The sequence below is a fragment of the Schistocerca gregaria genome, chromosome 5, assembly GCF_023897955.1.
Source record: "Schistocerca gregaria isolate iqSchGreg1 chromosome 5, iqSchGreg1.2, whole genome shotgun sequence".
Taxonomy (NCBI): domain Eukaryota; kingdom Metazoa; phylum Arthropoda; class Insecta; order Orthoptera; family Acrididae; genus Schistocerca; species Schistocerca gregaria.
In genome coordinates, this window is record NC_064924.1 from 551,807,711 (window position 1) to 551,832,720 (window position 25,010).

The following is a 25,010-nucleotide window of genomic DNA, read 5'->3' on the forward strand; positions in this document are numbered from 1 at the left end:
CTCTTTTCCAGAAGTAAAGCTGTGAGTACCGAGCGTGAGTCGTGCTTCGGTAGCTCAGATGGTGGAGCACTTGCCCGCAAAAGGCAAAGGTCCCGAGTTCGAGTCTCGGTCGGGCACATTTTTTCCTTCCTAGGTATAAATAAAGCCTACTGTGAAGTACTGGTTGTAAGGCTTCGGTGCAGTTTTGTGATCATGAAAACTTTTGTTAGACATGGAGTTGTTTCTTTTTACGTACGTTTGATGCACACACCGTACAGCTATCGCTATGTTACGTAAATGGCACATCTGTTGATTAGAAAATGGTAAATCGTAGATAATAAAAAATGCGTCTGACAGATAGTCTTGATTGGTATGAAATCTCTCCACGGGAACTGTTAGTCAACTGTCTGTGCGGATTACAACATCTTAACACGTCCATAATGCTTCTGTAACTACTGTATATTTTCATGCACGGCTAATGGTGATAGAAGCTGTGTCTCATCACCATCAGTCTCTTGCAAAAAATGGCTTGCTAAGTCAAGTCAAGTCAAGCCGCACAAACAATTTGTTGAGAGTCAGACAGTATCCTGTGGAGGTATCTGAGGAAGTTTGCTCGATAGAGAGACGCTCTTCTTATTTGCGTTATGTATCGCGTGTCGCATGCTCAGTTTGTAATCGTAAATCGTCTGGAAGAGCAAGTTGCCCATTTTTTTCCCATACTTTTTCCCAAGAATTATTTGCCCTCGTTTTGAGTTTAGAGATGTGACCATTTATGCTGTGATCGGGATTAAGCAAATGCAGGAATCCACACAGGCTTTCTAATTTTGTTGAATGGCTTGGTACACCGATATTCAGAGATAGTTCGTGAAAGTTCCACATCACTGTAGCTCAATCATCACCTGAATTTATTTCTAGATAACATATGGTATCTGATGTATAGAATTTTGGAAAAATAGAAAAAATAAATATTTACAGTTTTCTGAAGCACTCATGAATACGGATAAAACGTATCTACTTCTTTGGGCGAGGTGCTTATTCTTTACTGTTATTGCTGTAAGTGGATTATTAAGAAAACTGAGTAAGGGAATCAGTGTTTCAAGTTACCGATCTACTATGCATACTTTTGCCGCAGTTCATGGAACGTCTCTGAGTACTACATTGTCGTTTTACACGCTCCTCTCCTATAGTCATATTCGTCTCAATTATCGAAATAGCTGCTTCTTTTTACTAGCCCCTATCAATTTATATTGCACCGTTCCTATTTATCATTCAGTTCAACGTGGACGGAACTATTTCTTGTTTATTCCCTTGCGTTCGTGGTTATCATGTCGTGGTCGTTTTGTGTCTTTTTACACAGTGAAGTAAATTGAAATATTGTTATGAGACAGAACGCGTGGCCAAGTTAATAAAAAAAATAGCATCGACTGCGACAAAATTACGGACTTTGGTGTGTGCAGTTTGCGGCGAACCCGCTTCTCTCTCGATGTAGATACCTTTCTTCCGACTGGAAATTCTTTTTACTGCTTTTTCTACCACAGCTAAGTAGAGATATCTTGACTTTAATACAGCCGTGAAAATACATCGTTGCAGGGAGCACCAATTTATCTTAGTAATCGCTTCAAAAGTTAATTCTATGCTCGTAATCGTGTAGCCATGATAACTGGAAACCGTTGCTCTACTGTTTAACAATCATTTGATTAACTGTTCTGACAAGCATGAAGTGCTTTCTACCCAGTCTGTATTTTATTCTAGATAATTACACCTGTAATTGTGACTGGAGCGAGATTAATATCGCCGAATTACTTTCAGTATTGTTGTATGTTATCTTACGCTCCACTATGCAAGAGATGAAAAGTATGCTTTCATATAAAGCTTCGAATATAAAATCGTTTGGCGGAAGTGTATCTCTTGAAACTGTGTTAAACTATTTTCGTTTACTTGTCCGATGAGAAACAAAGCAACATAACGTTTTCAACCGTTTCTTTCTTTCCTTTTTACTTTCTTTATTTATATGACGGAGTACCAATAGTTGATGTTAAAATTATGCTGTGTGGAAGAATAAGGTTTTAAAAATACTTATTCCTTTTTCTCAAAATATACACCTTTTGGTTTGCTTCTAAACATTATACCAGACTGTATCGTCATCTGCTTAAAACTTTTTCTCAGTTTTCGTTGATTTTTATTTGTTACTGAAGTGTCCTTCGTTCTGCCGCCGTTTACTGCGTTATGTAAGTAGTATTTGTGTTGCAAGTAAGTAACATAGGTTTGGTATTCTAATGCAGTGTATAGTTTTACCCCTACGCTAAATCGTATGGACCGTAATGAGGCCTGTGTGGTTCACGAAAAATGAGGAATTTCGTGGAAGATACATAAGATGCATGATGGGTGTCATTCGATTAGCACGGAAGCCTCACAGAAATACTCGAAAAATATTCACGCAGAAGCACTGAAAGAAAGGCTACACAAATCAAATTAGAGCCGAGTTTTGAAATTCCAGGAATCTAGTTTCGGGACAGGATTAATTTTTTCCGCTCAATATCCTAAGAGACAAATAGTGTCTGTACACGGTACCCTGCGCCGCATACGGGATAGTGCTTTACGGAATATGGATGTAAATGTATGTTATACTCCCCGCACCTGAGAAAACTCATACGAGTTCAGCGAATATTGTGAAGTTAAATTTTTATGAATGAGACATTGGAAGAAACCAACATTTTCATTTACCACTAAAGTAGGTACATGTATTTATAAAATGAAAAGTAACGGCTCGGATTATTTATAGACTACTTACCGTGGTTTATTAGTGCGCATCTGTTTCACGACCTTGAACTGTATCTTTATGGCACGGCAAGCTTGATTGAAATTGTTCATTTCGATGGAAGTGGAGGAGTAGTTTGCTACGGACGTGTCCCTGGGCTCCACCGAAAGGTTCATAACGGGTGGAAATATTTTTAGGGCTGGAAGAAACGAATGCAGGCTCTAATTAATTACAGTACTTTGAAGGCTACCCCATCACTAACTCAACGTGTTCGACAAATACAAAAATCCGCTACGTCAGTCGCTTTCCTTTTTTTTAATCAAACTTCATATGCAATATTTTCCAGCTAGGTGCTCGACCACTGGATTTCTATGAAACCTGTGACACTGTAAATATACAGGTCAGCGTCGAGAAGCAGCCGCGCACTAACACACCACAACATAATAGTTTCTTAATATTTTGACCAGTCGCTTCCTTATCAAGCCTCGTCAAAACAACTTAGTGAACGGATGCAGTTGTACAAAAAGGCTTGCTGACATGAGAATGAGACGAAACTTGAGAATATAGCTGTTGCTGTACGCGGGTTTTTCAACTATGCAAAAAGGAATTGTTCCCAATACTAATTACTTTCGCAGTGTAAGTTTTATTGTCAGTTCTGACAATGACAACTGGTGGTGCTGAGCGAAATACGTATTGGCCAAACACTAATCAAGACGATTGCGGAGATGTATTTGACAAAACGACAGAAGGTTATGCACTGAATCTTCATGAACAAAATGCAAAAAGGACGGATAGGGTGACACAGAGTAACGGGAATGTTTGAAATGAGTAGTGGCAGCCGTGGGCAGGTGGCAGCACTGCGGGTTCGTGACAACGAGTAAACAGTCCGTCAATTCAGTAATCATGGGTCAGTGGAACGGACTACAGCGTGCGTTAACCATAAAAATGTTTTATAAAAGCAATGATAGTTTGGTAGCGGCGCAGAGGAAGTTTCGACTTTTTTATAATTTAGGACGCCATGACGCCGTTCCGGCGAAACACGCGATAATTTCGATTAATAACTCTGAAGAGACAGGATCTGCCCTCATTCTCCAGCGAACATTGATGTTGTATGCAAGTCTGTCTTAAGGAGCCCACGGCATTCAATTCGTAAGCAAGCAGCAGTGGTTGGAATGTCCCGGGAGAGTTTTAGCAAAATTCTTCTTCTTCATTTAAAATTTCATCCGTAAAAAAACTACAGATGGTGCAACAATTGAAGGACAACGATTACCGGTTGCGGTTAGGATTCTGTCAACAAATGATAACAAAAATTACGATGAACTTCTCAACAAGTTATGGATTTCATATGATGCACATTTTCATCTCACAGGTTATGTGAATAAACAGAACTACCGTTACTGGGCAAACACAAATCCTAATGACGTTCGTGAGCGACCTTTACACGCTAGTAGAGCGACCATATTTTTCGCAAATGAACAGCGAACCACAATAACTGTCAATGACGATCGTTACGTGGAGATGTTACGAACTTCCGTTACATCTGCATTGAACAACCTCCCAGACGTTCAAGAAGCCTGGTTTCAACAGGACGCATCGACATCACACACTGCACGGCTGTCAATGGCTTATGTGCGAGAATTGTTTGGCAACCGCGATTCGGTAACATTCCCTGGCCCCCTAGATCGCCAGATTTATCCGTTTGTGATTTTTTCTTGTGGGGGCTACCTCATGAGCAAAGTTCACACGACTCGACCAAGAACCCTGGATGAGTTAAAGCAGAGAATTCAGGATGCAATTCACAGTATCCCAGCTGAGATGTTGCAGAAGTCAATGAGAAATCTCAACAGCAGACTTCACGAATGTATTCGAACAGGAGGACGCCATCTAAAGGACGTAATTTTTAAAAAATGATAAATGCCATCCATATTTCTTAAATGCCAAAGTTGTAAGGTTTCAATTACTATGAATGCAATGTCTTTCCTTCATCATTTCTGGTTTTATTGGATTGTGGAAATTTTCCCGTTTTTCTGTGCCACCCTGCATGAGGCGAGTACGAAGTTAATAAACATGTTCAGAAAAGGATGACACGCAACGCGTAGCAAACCTTCATTCTAAATTGCATTCCGCTGAGTGCGCGCTCATCTATACAAAATTGAGCTGATATCTTAATTCAGTCGGATACATCCCCAACGTTTGGTGGTAGCGATATTACGTTAATGAAACAGTCATATCGGAACCGATACAGGACAATCCGCCGCCCTCAGACCATCCACGATGTCTTTCAGCGACTTTATTTTGCATTCCTTCTTACTTCGGACTGTTAACCAAATGTCGCGTTAACAATGAACTTGTACACTTCAGCAGACCGTGTCATAACTTTACGTAAAAAGTTGTAAATTGTATTAGCTGTGAATATTTATTACCGAATAGCTAGTTATGTGCAGAACCTATTATCACTTGACATACATTTGAACTGACTATATTCATAACTTCGTGTAAAAAGTTATAAATTGCCTTTGTTACGACTATTCACTACCTAATACACCAAAGAAACTGGTATAGGCATCCGTATTCAAATACAGAGATACTGCATCTAAACAGGCGGAATAGCGCCCTTCGGTGGGCAACTACTATATAAGACAAAAAGTGTCTGGCGCAGTTGTTAGATCGGTTACTGCTGCTACAACGTCAGGTTATCAAGATTTAAACGAGTTTGAACGTGGTGTCATAGTCGGCGCTCGAGCTGTGGGACACAGCATCTCCGAGGTAGCGATGAAGTGGAGATTTTCCCGTACGACCATTTCACGAGCGTACCGTGAATATCAGGAATCCGGTAAAACATCAAATCTCCGATATTGCTGCGACCGGAAAAAATCCAACAAGAACGAGACAAACGACGAGTGATAGGAACCATTCAACATGACCGAAGTGTAACCCTTCAGCAAATTGCTGCACTGTCAGCGTGCGAACCATCCAACGAAACATAATCGATATGGGCTTTCGGAGCCAAAGACCCACACGTACACCCTTGATGACTGCGTGACACAAAGCTTTACGCCTCGTCTGAATCGATATGGGCTTTCGGAGCCAAAGACCCACACGTACACCCTTGATGACTGCGTGACACAAAGCTTTACGCCTCGTCTGCGCCCATCAACACCGACGTGGACTGTTGATGACTGGAAACATATTGCCTGGTCGGACGAGTCTTGTTTCATATCGTATCGAGTGGATGGACGTGTACGGGTATGGAGACAAACTCACGAATCCATGAACCCTGCATGTCATAAGCGGACTCTTGAAGCTGGTGAAGGCTCTGAAATGATGTTGGGCGTGTGCAGTTGGAGTGATATAGGACCCCTGATACGTCTAGATACGATTCTGACAGGTGACACGTAAGCATCCTGTCTGATCACCTGCATCCATTCCTGTCCATTGTGCATTCAGATGGACTTGGACAATTGCAGCAGGATGATGAGGCACCGCACACGTCCAGAGTTGCTACAGGGTGGCGCCAGGAACACTCTTCTGAGTTAAAACACTTCGGCTGGTCATTCTACTCCCCAGACATGAACATTATCGAGCAAATCTGGGATGCCTTGCAACATGCTGTTCAGAAGAGATCTCCACCTCCTCTTACGGATTTATAGACAGCCCTGCAGAATTCATGGTATCAGTTCCCTCCATCACTGCTTCAGACATTAGTCAAGTCTATGCCACGTCGTGTTGCGGCGCTTCTGTTTACTCGCTGAGACCCTACACGATATTACGCAGGTGTTCCAGTTTCTTTGACTCATCAGTGTATAAAAGACGGTCAAAAAATTTCCGCTACTGGTTGTGATCACGGAAATGTAGACAAGGGATTAGTGTGGCACTTGCGTCTTTCCAAGTGTGTGCGGTAAATGCGGAAACGTGAACTATGGCGACGTTATTGCCAAATGCGTCAAAATAAGACCGACGTGCTGTTATTCTGTTCTTGGCTGTCGAAGGGCAAACACAGGTAGACATCCATCGGAGAATGAACAACGTGTATTGGGCAACATGTCTGTCGAAACCCACGGTTCTGGAGAGGTGCATCAACGGCTGCTGCTACTTCAAAATAACGCATGTCCCCACACCTCGAATGTCGTAAGGCAGAAATTACGCCAATTCAAGTGGGAGATACTCGAACTCCTGCTCTATAGTCCTAATCTCTCCCCATGCGATTATCACGCCCTGACGGATGACTATTCCTGTTGATGAGGATGTGCAGTAGGCGAATTTCTTCACACAGCAGGACACGGTGTTTTATAAAACAAGTATCTTCAACCGGTAAGTCTATAGGATGATTTCCTCAGTGCTCACGGCGATTTGGCCTGGTTAGCATACCAATTCTGGACTATAAGGTCTTCGAACGAAAACTTTTTGATCGCCCCTTATAGTTACTTGCAGGACCTTGTCGTAACGCATCGGAAACACTTAATGTTAAGAGGTCGCAAAATGTTGCGGCGCAGAAGTAAGCGATTACTGAAATTACGAGAAAAATATTAAAATATTTTCCTTAAATTTTAAACGCTTAGTTACCGCTTATGATGGAGATCCCATCTCTTGTTCAGGACTTGCCGACAGTGGGGAAATATGTTTAGTATGCTCTCGGTTTAAATAATTACTTACACAGAATCTCGGAATTGCACCTGCCCTCTAGTTTACTGTTATGAGCTGAATCTTTTAACGTTGGATTTGAACAGATGACAGAAAATTAGTGTGGGTCAAAGCCATAACTGTCACATATCTTTCTTGTTTGCAAGGAAACAGGTACCGCTATTCTCAGTCTGAAGGGTGGTTTCGAAACCACAGCGGTTTACTAGACAACGTGCGGGGTATGCCCTTCTCTCTCTCCGGTCTTAGAACTGGCTGACCTAGCCAGTTACGGTGAGACCAACAGTTTAACGTCAACTCCGAACAGCTGTGCAATTTTGCATTTTTCACATATACATATCACCTCGATTGACACATAGCCACCGAGCCTACCCATGAAGCGTGCTTGGAAGGTACGAACAGAGGAGGAGGTGACGATGTGACCACTTTGCAACCCTGTGTGAAATTTCTTAGTCGGTGCTGTGTAATTGACGGGCATTCTTCCTGTTTTAAAATCGAGAATTTAGATCGGACATTCATTTCACCAATTTTGGACTCTCTGCCATATTTGATTTATTTACCATCGTTTCCTGTCATCAGCGACACGAAACTACGCAATACACGCACTCATTGTAGTCGACGAGACAAACGCGCATTCCGCACAAGCAATCTTAGGAAGCCTTATTCCCGGTCGTGAACCACAGTAGTAAATAAATAAACCAGATATTGATTATACATTTACTTGTGTAAATGCATTTTCTTCTCTCTTTCATTTTTAAAATCACGACTTCGATAAATATACAGTTACACTATTTATTTCAACAGCTGTAAATCGAACCCATATGTCCACGTTACGGTGCAGCGGCACTAACATGAGAGCACGGAACCCGGTGTGTTGTGGACTGCACACGAGTTAAAACATATGAGTGGCACCGCACACCATAGACAGCGCATGCTTATTGTGCGCTTTTGTTCCGTGAAACGGCACCAGAGTGCGTGCCAGAGGCAACATTGAGTTAATTACGCCCCCTTAAAGAGCACAAACTCGAATTGAAGGAAATACTGTCTTCCATGTCAGCAGTAACCTCGATGATATCCGAAGTCATTTAGAACACCTCCAAGAAACTGTTCCACCGCTTACACGTGCCGTCTTAGAGTAAAGAGAGGAGAAATTCATGGCCCTTGCTACAACCTGGCGCAAGAAATCACAGTTGGGGTTGTAACATGTACTGCGAAAGGCTCTAACTTGTCATTACTGGTAATTAAGTGAAAGTGAACGGGCATGGTTGACGCCCTTCACGATCGAGACGTTGATAACTGACAAGCACATTGCCAGTCCGATGTTTTTCAACAAAGCGAACTGCATATTTTAAATTCATTCATCAATAAGATGGAAAATATTGTTCCTGTGAGATACGACTATCCATCTTCAACATCACACGCTATCCATCCATCACCTACACAGGCACAACATTTCAATGTTTACACACGCTTGTTCGATGCCTAAGGGACATAGACGGTATTCCCTAGTTAGGAGAAGCGCGTTGAACTATTCATTTGTGTCTGGGTATGCTCAGACAATTTTTAGTGTCGGTCATAAAATTGTCAGGCTCTGGAGAAAAAAGAAAGAACGGAAAGAATGACGGTTTAACGTTCCGTCGACAGAGACTGAGCACAGTTCAGATTCGGCAATCATTCGCGTGTTCCTGTTCTTTTGAAAGAAACATCCCGATTTTCACTTTAAGTGACAAATAGAAAACGCGAAACTCCACAACCTGGATGGGTTTTTGAACCCTGTTCTCCTGGATTTGAATTCAGTCCTTCACCATTACTTCTATAACGCACCCAACAATCATGTTATTGTTGAAAATAAGTCATTTGCACCTCAATTCTAGCTGCAGGAGTCACTGTGGTTTATTGGGTTTGCTTCCCTCTCCCCCAGCACTTCCAAAACCTGTACGTTAAAGCGCACACATAGTTTAAGCATTGGCCCCAGCCATGCTAAATTAAATGAAACCATTTTTCATGCAAGACTATTTTCATTTGCCAAAAATTATCTACGGTAGGTCAGTTTCGACTCTGCTGTCATTTTGAAGTGAACCATCATTATCATGAGTGTACGATCTAGCACACTGTTGACGTAGTTCGTTGAAATTATCAAAATCAAAGTAACTACAAGAACGACGTTGACATTGAACGAGCGAATCAGAAAAACCCAATTTCTATGCATGTCATGATCTCACAGTAGGGTTTTGCACTAACTGGTATAAATGTATTGATGTATGAAAGCAGTATTAGTGTTAATTGTACTATTTTTTTATTTTTTTTCTTCTGACACCACTGTAATATGTACTACAAAATTATTGTATTCATCATTCCTTTTTTTTTGCTGCTGCTATTTTAGAGGGAGCATTGTTCCAGCATCAGACCCAGGGGCATAATTTTTTAATTTTCTATTAGTGTCCAGTATCTTCGCAAAAAAAAAAAAAAAAATAACTTTTGAGTGACGACTAGAAAAAAATTTAAAATTGCAAAAATTTCAATTTTCTGATTCATTATTAAAGATAACAAGAATCTAAGTAAATTGTTACTAAATTTGAATTTGGCTATTTAGAGGCTTTAAATTCCATTCTGGAGCAAATAATTTCATAGTTTACTTGCAGAATTAGAACCAGTTTGAGCTACTATGGGTCTTAACTTGCCGACCCTTTAAAATTGAGTGATCTATAAGTGAGGGAAGTAATTGTCCCCCTGGTGAGTGTGTCTGAGTGTGCATGCATGTAGCTTCCGACTGCGCCGGTCTGATGTCTGCTTGTTGTGTGGCTCGCTAGCTGGACGAGTTCCGCGCGGAGATCCAGCGGCGCGACCAGGAGATCCTGGCCATGAGCGCCAAGATGAAGACGCTCGAGGAGCAGCACCAGGACTACCAGAGGCACATAGCCGTCCTCAAGGAGTCGCTCTGCGCCAAGGAGGAGCACTACAACATGCTGCAGGCGGATGTGAGTACCAGCCTTGGCAACTTACAGTCGCTTTCCGCGGCCCTACGAGGGTGATTTCCACGAAACACTCAATTTGCCTTTACAGTCATTTTATGCAGCATTTTAAATATATACAGGGTGCAGATAAAAACTAATAACGGGGTCAGAACAGGACATGAGACGTACAATCGAGCTAGATTTGTAGCATAATCATAGGTCCCAGCAAGGCCATAAAATAGCAGCAAATCCTGCCTTCATCAGTTTACTCCTTTAAAGCCGTACTTATGATGTATGCCCATCTCTCACACGTGTTTGTATTATGAGGAAGTCTCACCGACTGAGATTTATGTAGGGATGTCGTGGGTTAGCCTTAGACTCCGTCCGTATAGTTTGTCCCTCAGAATTTCACTGCATGTGTACGCACGTTTTTCATTATGAGGGGCCATCATTAAGTTGTTGTTGTTGTTGTGGTCTTCAGTCCTGAGACTAGTTGAATGCAGCTCTCCATGCTACTCTATCCTGTGCAAGCTTCTTCACCTCCCAGTACTTACTGCAACCTACATCCTTCTGAATCTGCTTAGTGTATTCATCTCTTGGTCTCCCTCTACGATTTTTACCCTCCACGCTGCCCTCCAGTGCTAAATTTGTGATCATTTGATGCCTCAGAACATGTCCTACCATCCGCTCCCTTCTTCTTGTCAAGTTGTGCCACAAACTCCTCTTCTCCCCAATTCTATTCGATACCGCCTCATTAGTTATGTGATCTACCCATCTAATCTTCAGCATTCTTCTGTAGCACCATATTTCGAAAGCTCCAGTTCTCTTCTTGTCCAAACTACTTATCGTCCATGTTTCAATTCCATACATGTCTACACTCCATACAAATACTTTGAGAAACGACTCCCTAAGACTTAAATCTATACTCGATGTTAACAAATGTCTCTTGTTCAGAAACGCTTTCCTTGCCTTTGCCTTTACATCCTCTCTACTTCGACCATCATCAGTTATTTTGCTCCCCAACAGCAAAACTCCTTTACTACTTTAAGTGTCTCATTTCCTAATCTAATACCCTCAGCATCACCCGACTTAATTCGACTACATTCCATTATCCTCGTTTTGCTTTTGTTGATGTTCATCTTATATCCGCCTTTCTAGACACTATCCATTCCGTTCAACTGCTCTTCCAAGTCCTTTGCTGTCTCTGACAGAATTACAATGTCATCGGCGAACCTCAAAGTTTTTATTTCTTCTCCATGGATTTTAATGACTACTCCAAACTTTTCTTTTGTTTCCTTCACTGCTTGCTCAATATACAGATTGAATAACATCGGAGAGAGGCTACAGCCCTGTCTCACTCCCTTCCCAACTAGTGCTTTCCTTTTCTGCCCCTCGACTCTTATAACTGCCATCTGGTTTCTGTACAAATTGTAGATAGCCTTTCGCTCCCTGTATTTTACCCCTGCCAGTTTCAGAATTTGAAAGAGAGTATTCCAGTCAACATTGTCAAAAGCTTTATCTAAGTCTACAAATGCTGGAAACATAGGTTTGGCTTTCCTTAATCTTTCTTCTAAGATAAGTCGTAAAGTCAGCACTACCCCACGTGTTCCAAGATTTCTACGGAATGCAACACATTTTTTTTCTTAAAGCGTGTTGGTTGTATCGGGGGTTGTGCAGTACACCATATTATTCCCCACTCTTTTAGCTACAAAACCCTATTTTTCAACATACTTACTGGGAGGGTCTGTGTGTCACTGGCTGGTCGGCGTTAGAGCCAACGTCCTGCTGCATCAGCAGCCTCCCCATCACACATGCACTGCTGCACGTAGAGTGCATCCTTCATTGAGCCAAACAGGTGGAAGTCGGAAGGTGTGTGATCCGAGCTGTGGCATGTATGAGGAAGAACAGTTCTGCGAAGTTTTGTGAACTCCTCTCGGGTTCGCAGACTTGTGTGAGGCCTTGCGTTGTCTTGGAGGACGAGAAGTGGCGACGACCACACCAAACTCGTTTCTTTAATTTACTGAAGGTAGCACAATACACTTCAGAGTTTATCGTTGCGCCATGAGGGAAGACGTCAGACAGAATAGCCCCTTCAGAGTCCCAGAAGACTGTCGAAATGATTTTAACAACTGAGGGTGACACTTACGAACATTTTCTTCGAAGGAGAGGTGGTGTAGTGCCACTGCATGAATTGCAGTTTTGTTTCCAGTTCGAAGTTAAGAACCCATTTTTCATCACTTGTGGCGATGTTCGGCAAAAAGTTGTCACTATCAGCCTCGTAACACGCTCTTTATGGTCTTCACGCTCTTTACGGTCTTCTGTTATGCGGTGAGGAACGCAGCGAACACACACCTTTGAGTACCGCAACTCGTAGACGAGTGTGTCGGAACTACCAGCAGAAACTTCCAGTTGTGCACCGAGATGTTTGATTGTGATCCGTAGATTACCTCGAATGAGAGCGTACTCTCACATGCCAACATTGCAAGAGTACAGCTGTGAGCGGCCGGCCGGCAGATGGGAGATGAGACATGTTTGCGCGATCATATTGCGATGATCATAGACGCTTTGCCCAACGACTCACCGTGCTTTTGTTCACTGCCAGATCTGCATAGGCGTTTTGCCAGCGCCTATGAATATTTGCAATTCTCTGGTTTTCTGCCAAAAGCAGCTCTCTGTTTGGAACGCACCCTTTACGGAAACCATTTTGGAGGCTATATATAGCACCGCCACCCACTAGAACTTCGTGGAGCTGTAGGAGCCTAAGTGGGAATATTCCACAATGTCCCACAACAAATTCTGCATTTTTGAACCGAAAGTGGCCGAGAAAAAAAAAATGTGTTGCATTACTTGTTGAAAGGCCCTCGTAAGTAGTGAATGTGGATTGGTTGCGGTACGTTGCACTCACAAATAATGAACGACAACATTAAAGACACCTGTTGTGGCCAATAGTGTCGTCTACACACTTAACTTCATAATTGAGGACGAAAATGTTACCTAACAAGCGCAGTAAATCCATTTAGCTATAGCTGCACTAAAGTCAACTTGTCAACTGACTGCAATTCCGAGACTGTTACTGTTGTATTTTTACATTTCAGTGTACACCAGTTTAAAATCTGAAAACTTATCCTTAAAAGTTAGAATTTTCGAGACGGAGGCGAGTTTCACAGGAATGACGTTTTAATTTATTACTTCTTTACAGTCAACTCTATTGGCACCAAATTTTACACACAGTAACCGCATATACGACTGAATGTATCTGCAAAATTATGTCATTGTACGACACACAGTGCAGGAGATATGATGTCTAGGCATTCGGTCATTGCCTGTGTGGGACTCGAGCCCGTCTCGATAGTGTTAAGCCAGTAATACGATTTCTCTTGTTCGTATGTTACCTTCAATTGTTGTTTAGCTTAGGAATTGTTATTAACATTGATGATAATTGATGATTAACGAGGCTTTCCGCCGCAATATGCTGTGCAGAAGTGGCGCTCTCTTGACGCTGATACTCCCAAACCGTCGGGAAAACATACAGGGTGATTCAGGTGCCCCTACCATTGGGTTTTATGCACCCCACAACGCCTTCAAATACTATGTGCAAGATTTTTATATTCTCTCGCTCTTTATGTGCAAACTATTACTCTTACAGGAAAAATGAACAAGATCTTCTTGTAGGAAATTTAATGTAGTTACATTTTCTAGCGGGATATGTCTTCGCTGGAGGCCACAGTTTTCGAGCTATTCGAGAGAAAACGGCGTTTGAAAGTCATTTTTGTACGTTTTTCTTGAATAATTCTAAAACTACGGCCTCTAGCAAAAACGCGTCCTAGTAAAATATGTAACTGCGTTAAATTTACTACAGTAAGGTTCTCTTAATTTTCCTGTACGACCAATAGTTTGCACGCAGTGAGCGAGAGAATATGAAAATCTTGCATGTGGTATTTGCAGGCACTGTGAGTTGCATAAAACTCAGGAGTAGCGCAGCTGAATCACCCTTTATTTCGGCCGGTGGTATAGTTCCACTCATGAGTCTCATAGGATTGGAAATAGTCATCACTTTCGTAATGTCAGCTATAAGGATTGTACTGACGGTAATGACGGGTAGCTCTTTTAGTTGAGCATTGGCAAGATAATTGCCAGTCATGGCTACTACACAGTAGCTGCCATGTCCAGTGGCAGCTGGATGAGGTCTGTGTCAACTGGTCTTCAACTGGTGTAATATTAGGGGAAACGCATCTTCACCTTTATCATCTAGGGCAACAAGCTTACAGGACTGCATATAGATGACACACTTATTGAAAACGTACAGATACTTCGCACAGAGCTCGAACCTCAGACAAGTCGAGAATCCAACCAAACGCTTGGAAAAGAGAACGATTGTATTTTAGGAAGTAGACAGACAGCAGGGTAGACAACACTGGAGTGAGAGTTACGGTGCAAGTCCATGAAGTGTCCCTAAGGGGACTGCTAATAACCGAAATGTAACATTAGGCAAAAAATAACGCGCGAAAATTAGGTTCACCAGGCTGTCGATAAAGAAAGGTGCACAAAGGGGCTCATCGAATTAATTAAGTGCTCCTCCATACAGACAAGGCCTCTATCCCCCTTATTGTAGAATTTGCGACAACAGTATGGATGGTTCACCTAAGTAATGGAGAAAAATAATATGCAACAGGGAAAAAGTTGTACGAGAGGCTCAATCAACATCAGGTAATACTGACAACAATATCGTGAAATTTAACTGATAGCAAAAATTTGGGCCAACATGCTACAGCGCAATAACATAACTGAATAATTTATACCATTATTTGACATTCTTCTAGTTACACACCCACACCCTTGTACATGTTATTGACAGGCAAATGACGGAAATTACCAGATCTACTGATTACAGGACATTGAGGACATTGCTACTGAACCTCAATTTCCTCCGGCGCCGATTTTACAATGGCACGGTCAAAAGTTCTAAGACTGTATGTATTAGGTCAAAAACATACATACCTCTTGCATTGGCCCCTGTTTAGGTTAATGCACATTATGCAAAGTACTTCCAGAAAACTAATAAAGGCTCTCTGTAGACTTTTTCATTCATAACCATCTTCAGCTATATGCATCCGTGTTGCTACTCCATTTTTTTCTATTGCCATCTCCCCGCTTTCGATTAGATCGCCGTCTGGTTCTTTTCCTACCCCTTGAAATACAGAAAAGAACTTCCTTCGGCCTTCTACCCTCCAGTCGTCCGGGCAATATATCTCATCCATCATCATTTCATTTTCATTAGGGCCACAATTACGTTTTCCGATCCAGTCCGTTCCCTAGTTCCCTTGTGCCTTGTCGGCTTTCTTCTAGTAATTCTCAACACTCGTCCGTCACTTACTCACCGAGCAGACATCGGATTTTGAATGGTTTTCACATTAAATTCATCATCACAGCCATAAGCCAAAATTGGTGACACACACTAACAGAATGCTTCCCTTTTGAGACATACAGGAAGTTTGTACTAATGCATGGTCTCATGACGACATGAGTGAATACAATCTCCTCAAGTTTACAGCGGCATCAAGTCGTCATACATTCGCGATTTTATTCACATCGGACATTTTGCGTAAAAAAAACCTATGTAGACCTTCAAAAATAATTTTACGTTCTTCTACTTTTCCAGAAATAGGATACTACTCTTAAAGGCCTCAAAATAATTGTATGCGGCTGCTATAAGCTCTTCATCCGACTCAAAATGTTTTTCAGGCGTTAATTCCTTTGGATATTGACATAAGAGACATACCAAACCTAGGGCACATGTTAAAAAAAGTACTTTAACTCCCTTAGCTTACCCTTTGCCAAAGCAGCTTCGCGAACAGATGCATTCTCCCAAAAAAGATGTTTTTATGTTTCTTCACCAATCTCGTCTCTCGTATTTTTTCGTGCAGTGTATCCAAAAGACTTGTGTGGTATTCGTCCATAATTATTTTAGCTTTTGCAAGGTAATCAATAAGAAGAATTCCTTTTGCTCACAAAACAGTGACTTCAACTTATGATAGAGATGTAATAAACTTCGCTTTTTTGGAAGCTTTGTCAAACTGTCTAAACATTGCCGAGAAATTTGTTTTTGTACTTACTTTTGGTCAGGATTCAACAAATGACACACTTATCTCGCGCAGCTTTCTCATTGTTACTTACTCATTCGAAATGTATCGTATTTTTCTTGATATGCCGTTGGTGTCAGATATTTTATACACCTTTAATCTTTGATCGCCAAGTATCGTAATATGCACTTACTTGGTATTTTCATCTGGTGGTCTTTGATAGCAAGAATTCTCGTAAAAACAAACAGGTGAACAAAAAATTGGAGGATGTCTCCTGTGTAATACCTTCCAGCCATCGGTAACTGTTCTGTATAAAGCAGAGATAGATACTTCCGCAAGTGATGTTAAGTAGACAAGCTACAATCACAGAACTGTAATATTTCGTGAACAAATTGCAACAGATTCGCAACTTCGTGATATAAAATCAGTGATTCATCCGACTGTGTCAACTGGCACGCTTGTTGCACCGAAAGCGTCGTTTCATTATTGCACTGTATAAGGCGCGATTGGCGCTATAGGTGTGCGCCGACATAGGGCTGTGTTATCGGTTCTAACACCATTAACGGAGGCTGTTGAATCTCCATCGCTTGTTTTCTCTTAATTGACCCGTAACTGGATGAAACAGAATCTAGACGTACACTCAGTATTGATAGTTTAATAAAAGAATCGTGTTACGATTCGGGAACCCTAGTGGCAGCATTTCGTAACGGCTGTTCAATCTACTGATGATGCGCGTTTTCTGGGAGTTCACATAATTTATCAGGAGAGGGGAAAAAACCTTGTGTATGTACATCTGTACTCTGCACGCCACAGTCTAGTCAGTGTGAGGATAGTTTCAGGTAACCAGTGACAGCGAGATATTACAGTATGCTTGTACCTTTGTATCTGAAATTTTGCTGCGGCAGACAGCTGTGCAAACAAACATCTTATGAAATTTTTCTTTCTTAACTTTGCTCATAGAGATTAGCATTAAATGCCGTGAACAAAGCGATCGTGGTTTTAGTTCTGCAACAAATTGCTGATCACCTTTTTCTCGGATACATTGTGAAACGTCCCCTTCGAAAAATTAAGAATGACTGTGCTGGTAAACTTCGTTATTTTATTTTCAAACAACTGAGCAAAACTGAAAGTACACTATCATTTCTCTCTTTGCTTATTCTTATCATCACTAAGCTGACACACAGTATTTTTAGCGCAACGCAATCTGACTTTCAATAATCCCTACAAAAGAATGGCCTTGACTAAGAATAACCTATACCCTTCATGAATCACTTACCTCACAAAAATCTTCGTTACTTGAACTACTGCACTACAGCGAGCGCCAATGCTGCCAGCTAAATAAAAGGTTCTAGCTACTGAAGGCACTAACTACTGATAGGCATAGTTAGCAAATGAAAGATTTTGATAGAGAACAAACAATGTATTTACCTTAATAACGTTCAAAAGTCATATATTTATCTATCAATTCATGACATCCATCTTTACAAATTTCCTTTTCTGGCGGACGCACGCCCAGATCGTCCGCTTAGAGTAACCTCTCAAAACTCTATCATCTCTCTCTCCACATCCACCACTGCTGGCGGCTCACCTCCAACCGCACAACGCTACACGCTGTTCCCATCCAACAGCCCAACACTACAGAAGCAAATACTCCAACAATGAGTCCAACCAGCCACAGGCTGCACACAGCGCAGTCAGCGATTTTCATACAGAGCACTACGTGGCGTTACCAACATAAAAACCTAAACAGCCTGCTTACAATTGCACATCACGAGGTTGTGGTTTAGTTAGAACATGAGTTTAAATTCGGGGTACAAAACACGTCGTCTGTCGCAGTTCAGTCATTGGTCACTCAAAAACAGTTGTCGACAGCTGAATCCCATTAGACATCGCGGTGGCCGCTTCCAGCATTGCTTCGCGTTACACTTTAGCAGTATTTGTGAAGCGACCCGCCGTGTTTGTGTGTCGCCAGTAACCGAGTGGTAGTGAATAGAATGTGTGGCAACACGATGGCAAGTTACAGACGTCAACTATCATCTAATTTTAATCGGACTATAGTTTCCTTTAGTTTCTCCATCGTATTGGGACAGTTATTTTTTTGTGACTGGCTCATCCGTCGTTATGCGCTATGGGTCGCGCCATAATTCATCACTATCGGCACATGGCCCTACATCTTGAGTTCGTTATTATGTAACTGTATTTCGTCTTACTTTATTCACAGATTAGTTTTTGACAGTTGAAATGATTTTGTTGACCGCCCCAAATGTTTGATTTAGGTTGAAGAACTCCGACAACGGTTAGAGGAGAAGAACCGGCATATAGAGAAGAAAACACAGCAGGCGCAGCAGGCGATACAAGAAAGAAACCGTCTGAACAATGAACTCAGCGAGTTGAGGGACCACATGGACATCAAGGATCGCAAGATCAACGTCCTGCAAAGAAAGGTAAGTTATTTCACTGAATACCGTTTCTCTAAGAGCTTTAACTTCCCGTTCTCAAAAACTAAACTCCATTTGCTGAACTTTTACATGAAACACTTTATTCTGAGTAGTGAGTTACATCATTATTTACACAGACCACAAGGTCTGACATTGGTCCGTCCCTGAGTGATATTTAGGGATGAGACCAATGTCAATTTTGATATTTTCAGTAGCCAGAAACAAATGACAACACTTATCTGTAAGTTTTTACCTTTGAGGGTTAGCCCATTATTCCGCGCATGTCTTTACTGGCCGCAATGCCTGCCTCTGTTAATCTCCATGTTTCTACTGAACCAGCCCACATCGTATAAACATGACATTGAACTATTTGAGAACTACAACATGTGCTCTAAGCAAAGTGTTCGTGATGTACAAAGTCTTCTTCTCAGTGTTTTTCCTTCAAAGGAACATACGCTTGGGTCAAAACTCCCAATTTGTCCTAGTGAATATTTTTTGTCAGTGAAGTTCTAAAGTTGTATACATTCCATAGATTTCTAATTCATCAGTTTTCATTGTATTATTACCTAGTAAAGCAAAGCAGAAAATATTACATCCATTATAGTATTTTCTTGATTTCCATAAAAAAATTCTGTGTGTAACATTTTGTTGTATTTGACAGACGTGGATTTCAATATTTTTATTGTGTCAAGTTTTATTTCAGCTGTAATGATTGATCTTTAACGCAGCTGACTGATATGTAAATTTCAAACGTTAAGCCCATCTCACACAGAGTGAAATACCACTATAAGGTTAAGTGCTGGCTCATGCAACAGCTCCGAAACAGACTCCATTGATTGCCAGCTGGCTCCCTTGCAAGAAGTTTTGCATTTTTCTCATGATAGCCGTAGTGCTATTCTCCTGAATAGCATTCTGCATGGCTCAGTCAGGGGCCCTGTTTGCAACCTGACCTCACAACGTGCAAGGCTGGCCTCTCAGAGAACACTGGTTGACCTGTGTAACAAAACAGACTGTCACACATCCAACAGCTGCTCTGCAATATTTCACAAACCATTTTAAAGGAACTGTTGGGTAAAAAATTTGATTCATATATCTCAGCTTCACTCATAAGCTGCATGATGAACTGTCTATCATTTCATTAATGGTAATAGCTGTTGTTGCATTTCGAAATTAAGTAAAGAACTGAATGAAATACCAATAGTTTGCAATGAAAAATATGGGTCGCTGTGAGTTCGCATTTAGCGCATATTATATCATACATTGCCGTATATGAAATGCGGCTAATATGCTGAATTATTCTTTAAACTTCAGAGGAAATCTGTATGTGTCTCCACTTACACGTGCCAGCAATTAAGACAAAGTGAGAGATTTATCTCATACATGGTTTGAGATACCGAAACAAGAGTTTGCCACATGATAAGACACAAAGAGGAGGGTATTTTGTCATGTGGTTAAGGTGCTAAACATCCTTATCTACTGCCATATGCAAATATTTACGATTTTTTCAGTGGAATGTTGTAACGTTTTTAGGCCATCGATAGCAGGTGAAATGAGAATTGCTATATGTTGTGCAACAGCATAAGTGAAATATTACACGTTTATTTTTTGTACTGAGAATGCGCTTTTTCATAAACTAATGACCTATATTGCCCCAATTGCTAATATAATGACGCACTGTTTCATGATTCTGTCACAATTTCAACTACATTAGAATGTTAGTGAGATGAATCACTGTAAACCCTGCTGTGTTTTGGCAAATGAAGCAAATTTATTATAGCAACAAGAGAAGTTAAGTTTTACTCAAAACTCGTCATTGATTACATTTCTCTGTAGAAAAAAAAGAAGAGTAAGAAGTCTACGGAGCATAAATTGTCACTTCTGCTGAAACTTCAGCGGAATCCTATACTTCAGTGAATTTTTAATAACGAATGACTGGAACTGAAATTTGTGAAATGATTTTACTTCTACAGTATATCTCAGTGATCTGATAAATATGGAGACAGTCCAGATAACGTAGTACATGACCTTTTAGTTCCTATTACTAAACAGATTGAAGGACTGTACTGTTTAATCTCAAATATCTTTTAGTTATTCAGTGATATTGATCATCTGTTTATGACTGGATGGGTAGTTGACAGGATTCTGCAAATATAATTATTTCCATGTTTCCAGATCATTGAGATGTAGAAATAAAGTCCTTACGTAAGTTGTCTACTGGGCCATAGAAGAAGTAGCAATTCATTTTCCTCAGTTTTCATTCTCTTTTTTTCTGAGAAACATCATCAGTGACAAGTTTTGGATAATATTTAACTTCTCTTGTTGCTATGTTTAAATTTACTTTTTTGCCAAACTCAGCAGAGTTGACAACATTAATCTCACTAACATTCTAAAGCAGTTGAGAGTGTGACAGAATCTTAAAACAATGTAATATTAAACTACCAACTGAGGACGACACAGGTCAATGTTTTATGACAAAGCCTGTTCTTGGTATAAAAATAAAAATGTAATTTCTTCACATACGTTATTGCAAAACCCATACCAGTTTTCGTTCACAAGCTATAGATGCCCTAAAAAATAATTATTTTGTTGAAAAATATTGTAGTTACTTGCATATCATGGCAGATAAGTGAGTTTTGGGTACGAACCACATGTCAGAACAGTTTCCTCTTTACATGCTATCATTAGCAAAATCTCCTTTTGATATCTTCTCAAACCTTTATGAGAAACATTGGGAAATTATGAATATTTTATTCTCACTTTTCTGTTGACAAGCGTGAGTGGATCTGATAGCTCTGAACACAATCAATTTTCTCGAGACTGGAGATAGATTTTAGTTTTCTCCAAAGTTTAAAGAATAATTCAATATGTTATTTACATTTTTTACACGGCAATGTATGACCTAACATACACCAAACGCAGACCCATAGTAATTCGTATTTTTCATTGCAAACTATTCGAATTTCATGCAGTAGTTTATTTAATTTCGAAATATCACAAGAACTATTAGTATTAAGGAAATGATAGGCAGTTCATAATGAGGCAGATGGATGAAGCTGTGAGATATGTGGAAATCATTTTTTAACCAAATGCTTTCTTTAAAGTCGTTTGAGAAAGACTACAGAGAGCCATCTGGCTCACACTTCCATTGTCACAGTCTAGTGAGCTTGCTACCAGTCACATTGAGTATCATTCTGTGTGAGAGCCATCAGCCAAGCATGCAACTTAGCAAAATTACAGGGCATCTTGCTCTGTGTGAGATTGACTTTACTGTTACATAACGGGATAGACTGATCTACGTGTAGTTTCGGTCATGGGGCTATTTCCTTGCTTACAATAATATTTTGTCTTTAAGTCCCATATAAATTATCACAAGACTGAAAAGATGTTGTATTCTATTGTTCTTGGAAACATACTTGCTTTGATATATCATACTTGGTGTGGAATGTCTTTAATATTGTTTCACATGCATTTATTTTATGGGTAAGTATTACACAAAACAATTAACTTTATTCCCCTGTAGAGTATTCCTGTGTTTATTTCCATCCATTTCAGGCAGCCTCATATCACAGTACCTTATTTCTTTGTTGTATATATGTAATTGATGTCTGTAGAAACACCACTGTTGCTTCCTGCTGTGTTTTATTTATTTGCGATGTCTCGAATGAAGCTAGTGTCGTCGTATTATATAATTTTTTACATACTGTATGACCAAATCTCGCCTTCTCTTGTTTGATTATGCTTGAGCTTGCTTGCGGCCGTATATTTCGAGTGATCTGGTATATACATTTTTTTCTATGCTTTGTTATGTCGCTGAGAAAAGAGCACCCGCTCTTTCTTTAGAAATACAATTTATTATTTGCAGTGAGAAACTGATGAGTATTTTTTGAGCACTATGTTTTTATTTGTTCTGAAGTAATTTAATGGAAAATTTTGCCTGTATTTATCTCCTGTTTGATTATGCTTGAGCTTGCTTGCGGTCGTATATTTCGAGTGATCTGGTATAGATGATTATATTTTTTTCTATGCTTTGTTATGTCTCAGAGAAAAGAGCACACGGTCTTTCTTTAGAAACACAATTTATTATTTGCAGAGAGAAGCTAATGCGTATTTTTGGGCACTATGTTTTATTTGATCTGAACCAATTTAATTGAAAATTTTGCCTGTATTTATCTCCTGTATTCCATAGTGTGTCATGCAAGGAAGACATTATTTGTTTATTTATTTTGTAAAACACCAGTCTGTTTTTTGCTGCCTCAGTCGATGCTGTTGTTATGTATATCTTTGCTTTTGTGAGCCCAGAACAGATTAAAGAGATTATTTTAAGTTTTAAATGTGTTTTATTGTTTCTAGTTTCTCAGTTCTAGTTTATAGAAGAGTAGAAATATATGTATAGTATTTGCACATTTTATTGTGTTTAGTACCTTTAGCACATGCAATATATGCATTTTTGTAATTAGTATAGAAAATTTTTTGTTGTTGTATAGAAACGCTTTTGTTTGTTCAATTTCTGTTCGCACGCATGTCACGATTATCTGTATTTGTAAAGAGCACAGAAATAAAAGATACATTGCCTATACGAGAGCCGCATCGCTTTATTTGACCGCACCCGAACGACCCGGTTTGACCGATCCCAGTCGCTTCCCTTGTCCGCGCCCTAAGCCGGCGGCGGTAACTTTTCGCGAGAGACGGCATGCGGGTGTGGGCCCGCTAATTGCAGATCGAGAACCTGGAGGACCTGCTGAAGGAGAAGGACAACCAGGTGGACATGGCGCGCGCGCGCCTCACGGCGATGCAGGCGCACCACTGCTCTTCCGAGGGCGCGCTGTCCAGCTTGGAGGAGGCCATCGGTGACAAGGAGAAGCAGATGCAGCAGCTGCGCGAGCAGCGGGACCGCGCCGAGCAAGAGAAGGCCGAGGAGCGCGAGCTGCACGAGCGCGAGCTGGCCGAGTACAAGATGAAGCTGCACGCGCTCGAGAGCGAGGTCGAGAAGCTGGGCGCGCGGCTGGAGCGCGCGCAGGCCGAGAAGGACCGGCTGGAGGCCAAGCTGGAGAGCTCGCAGTCCGAGCTGGGCAAGTCGAAGGCGGAGCTGGACAAGGCGGCGAGCGAGGCGGGCCGCAGCGGCGCCGACTGGGAGGCGGCCAAGCAGCGGCTGGCGCGCCTCGAGCTGGAGAACGAGCGCCTGCGCCACGACCTGGAGCGCTCGCAGGCCACGTTCGGCCGCAGCACGCTCACCACCTCGCAGGAGCTGGACCGCGTGCAGGAGAAGGCGGAGAAGGCGGCGGCGGAGTTGCGGCGCGCGCAGGCCGAGCTGCGCGTCACGCAGGCCGACAACGAGCGCGCGCGCGCCGAGGCGGCCGCGCTGCAGGAGAAGGTGGAGAAGTCGCAGGGCGAGGTGTACCGGCTCAAGGCGCGCCTCGAGAACGCGCAGGCCGAGCGCGAGAGCCTGCGCGACGAGTACGAGCGCGCGCAGCAGGCGGCCGCGCGCCTGCACGCCGAGCGCGACAAGTCGTCCGCCGAGCTGGAGAAGGCGCGCGAGGAGCTGGAGCGCTCGCAGGCCACCCTGGGCAAGGCGCAGCTGCAGCAGGACAAGCTGCAGAACGCGCTCGACAAGGTGCAGACCGACCTGGACAAGCTGCAGGAGCGCTTCGACAAGTCGCAGGCCGAGGTGCGCCGGGTGAGTGCCACTACTCTGTCTCCGGGCTGAGCCCGGCACGTGTACCCTTCCCTGCCTCACCTCACTTTGCCTGCCCTCTAATCCTCGTAATGGACAACCGTGCAGCAAAACTACACTCGTAAGCCGTTCGAAATGCGCTGTTTAAGCTTATGTGAAGTTTGGAAGGTAGGAGACGAGGTACTGGCAGAAGTAAGGCTGTGAGGACCGGGCGTGACTCGTGCTTCGGTAGCTCAGACGGTGGAGCACTTGCCCGCGAAAGGCAAAGGTCCCGAGTTCGAGTCTCGGTTGGGCACACAGTTTTAACCTGCCAGGAAGTTTCATGTGGTGTTTAATTTTTTGTTTTCCCATTGTATGATAATTTTGAACTAAGGGTAATCTCAGGCAGTCATCAAGGGTGTGAGTATTGCAACAAATCAGTTTCATAAAATACCACCAAAAGTGGATGGCACTACATGACAGAATGTTAGAAAAGTTCTCATAACCGATCCA

At 41.8% G+C, this 25,010-nt stretch overlaps 1 protein-coding gene across 3 annotated transcripts in view; it reads left to right on the top strand.

The window, feature by feature from the left end:
• Positions 1-25,010, top strand: part of LOC126273160 (trichohyalin-like) — a 1,218,599-nt gene that overhangs the window by 1,050,851 nt on the left and 142,738 nt on the right. For all 3 annotated transcript variants that reach the window (XM_049976627.1, XM_049976629.1, XM_049976628.1), the window contains 3 exons: positions 10,186-10,353; positions 18,686-18,853; positions 23,565-24,521. In XM_049976627.1, the coding sequence (XP_049832584.1) occupies positions 10,186-10,353; positions 18,686-18,853; positions 23,565-24,521 (1,293 nt within the window). The remainder of the gene's footprint in view (positions 1-10,185; positions 10,354-18,685; positions 18,854-23,564; positions 24,522-25,010) is intronic.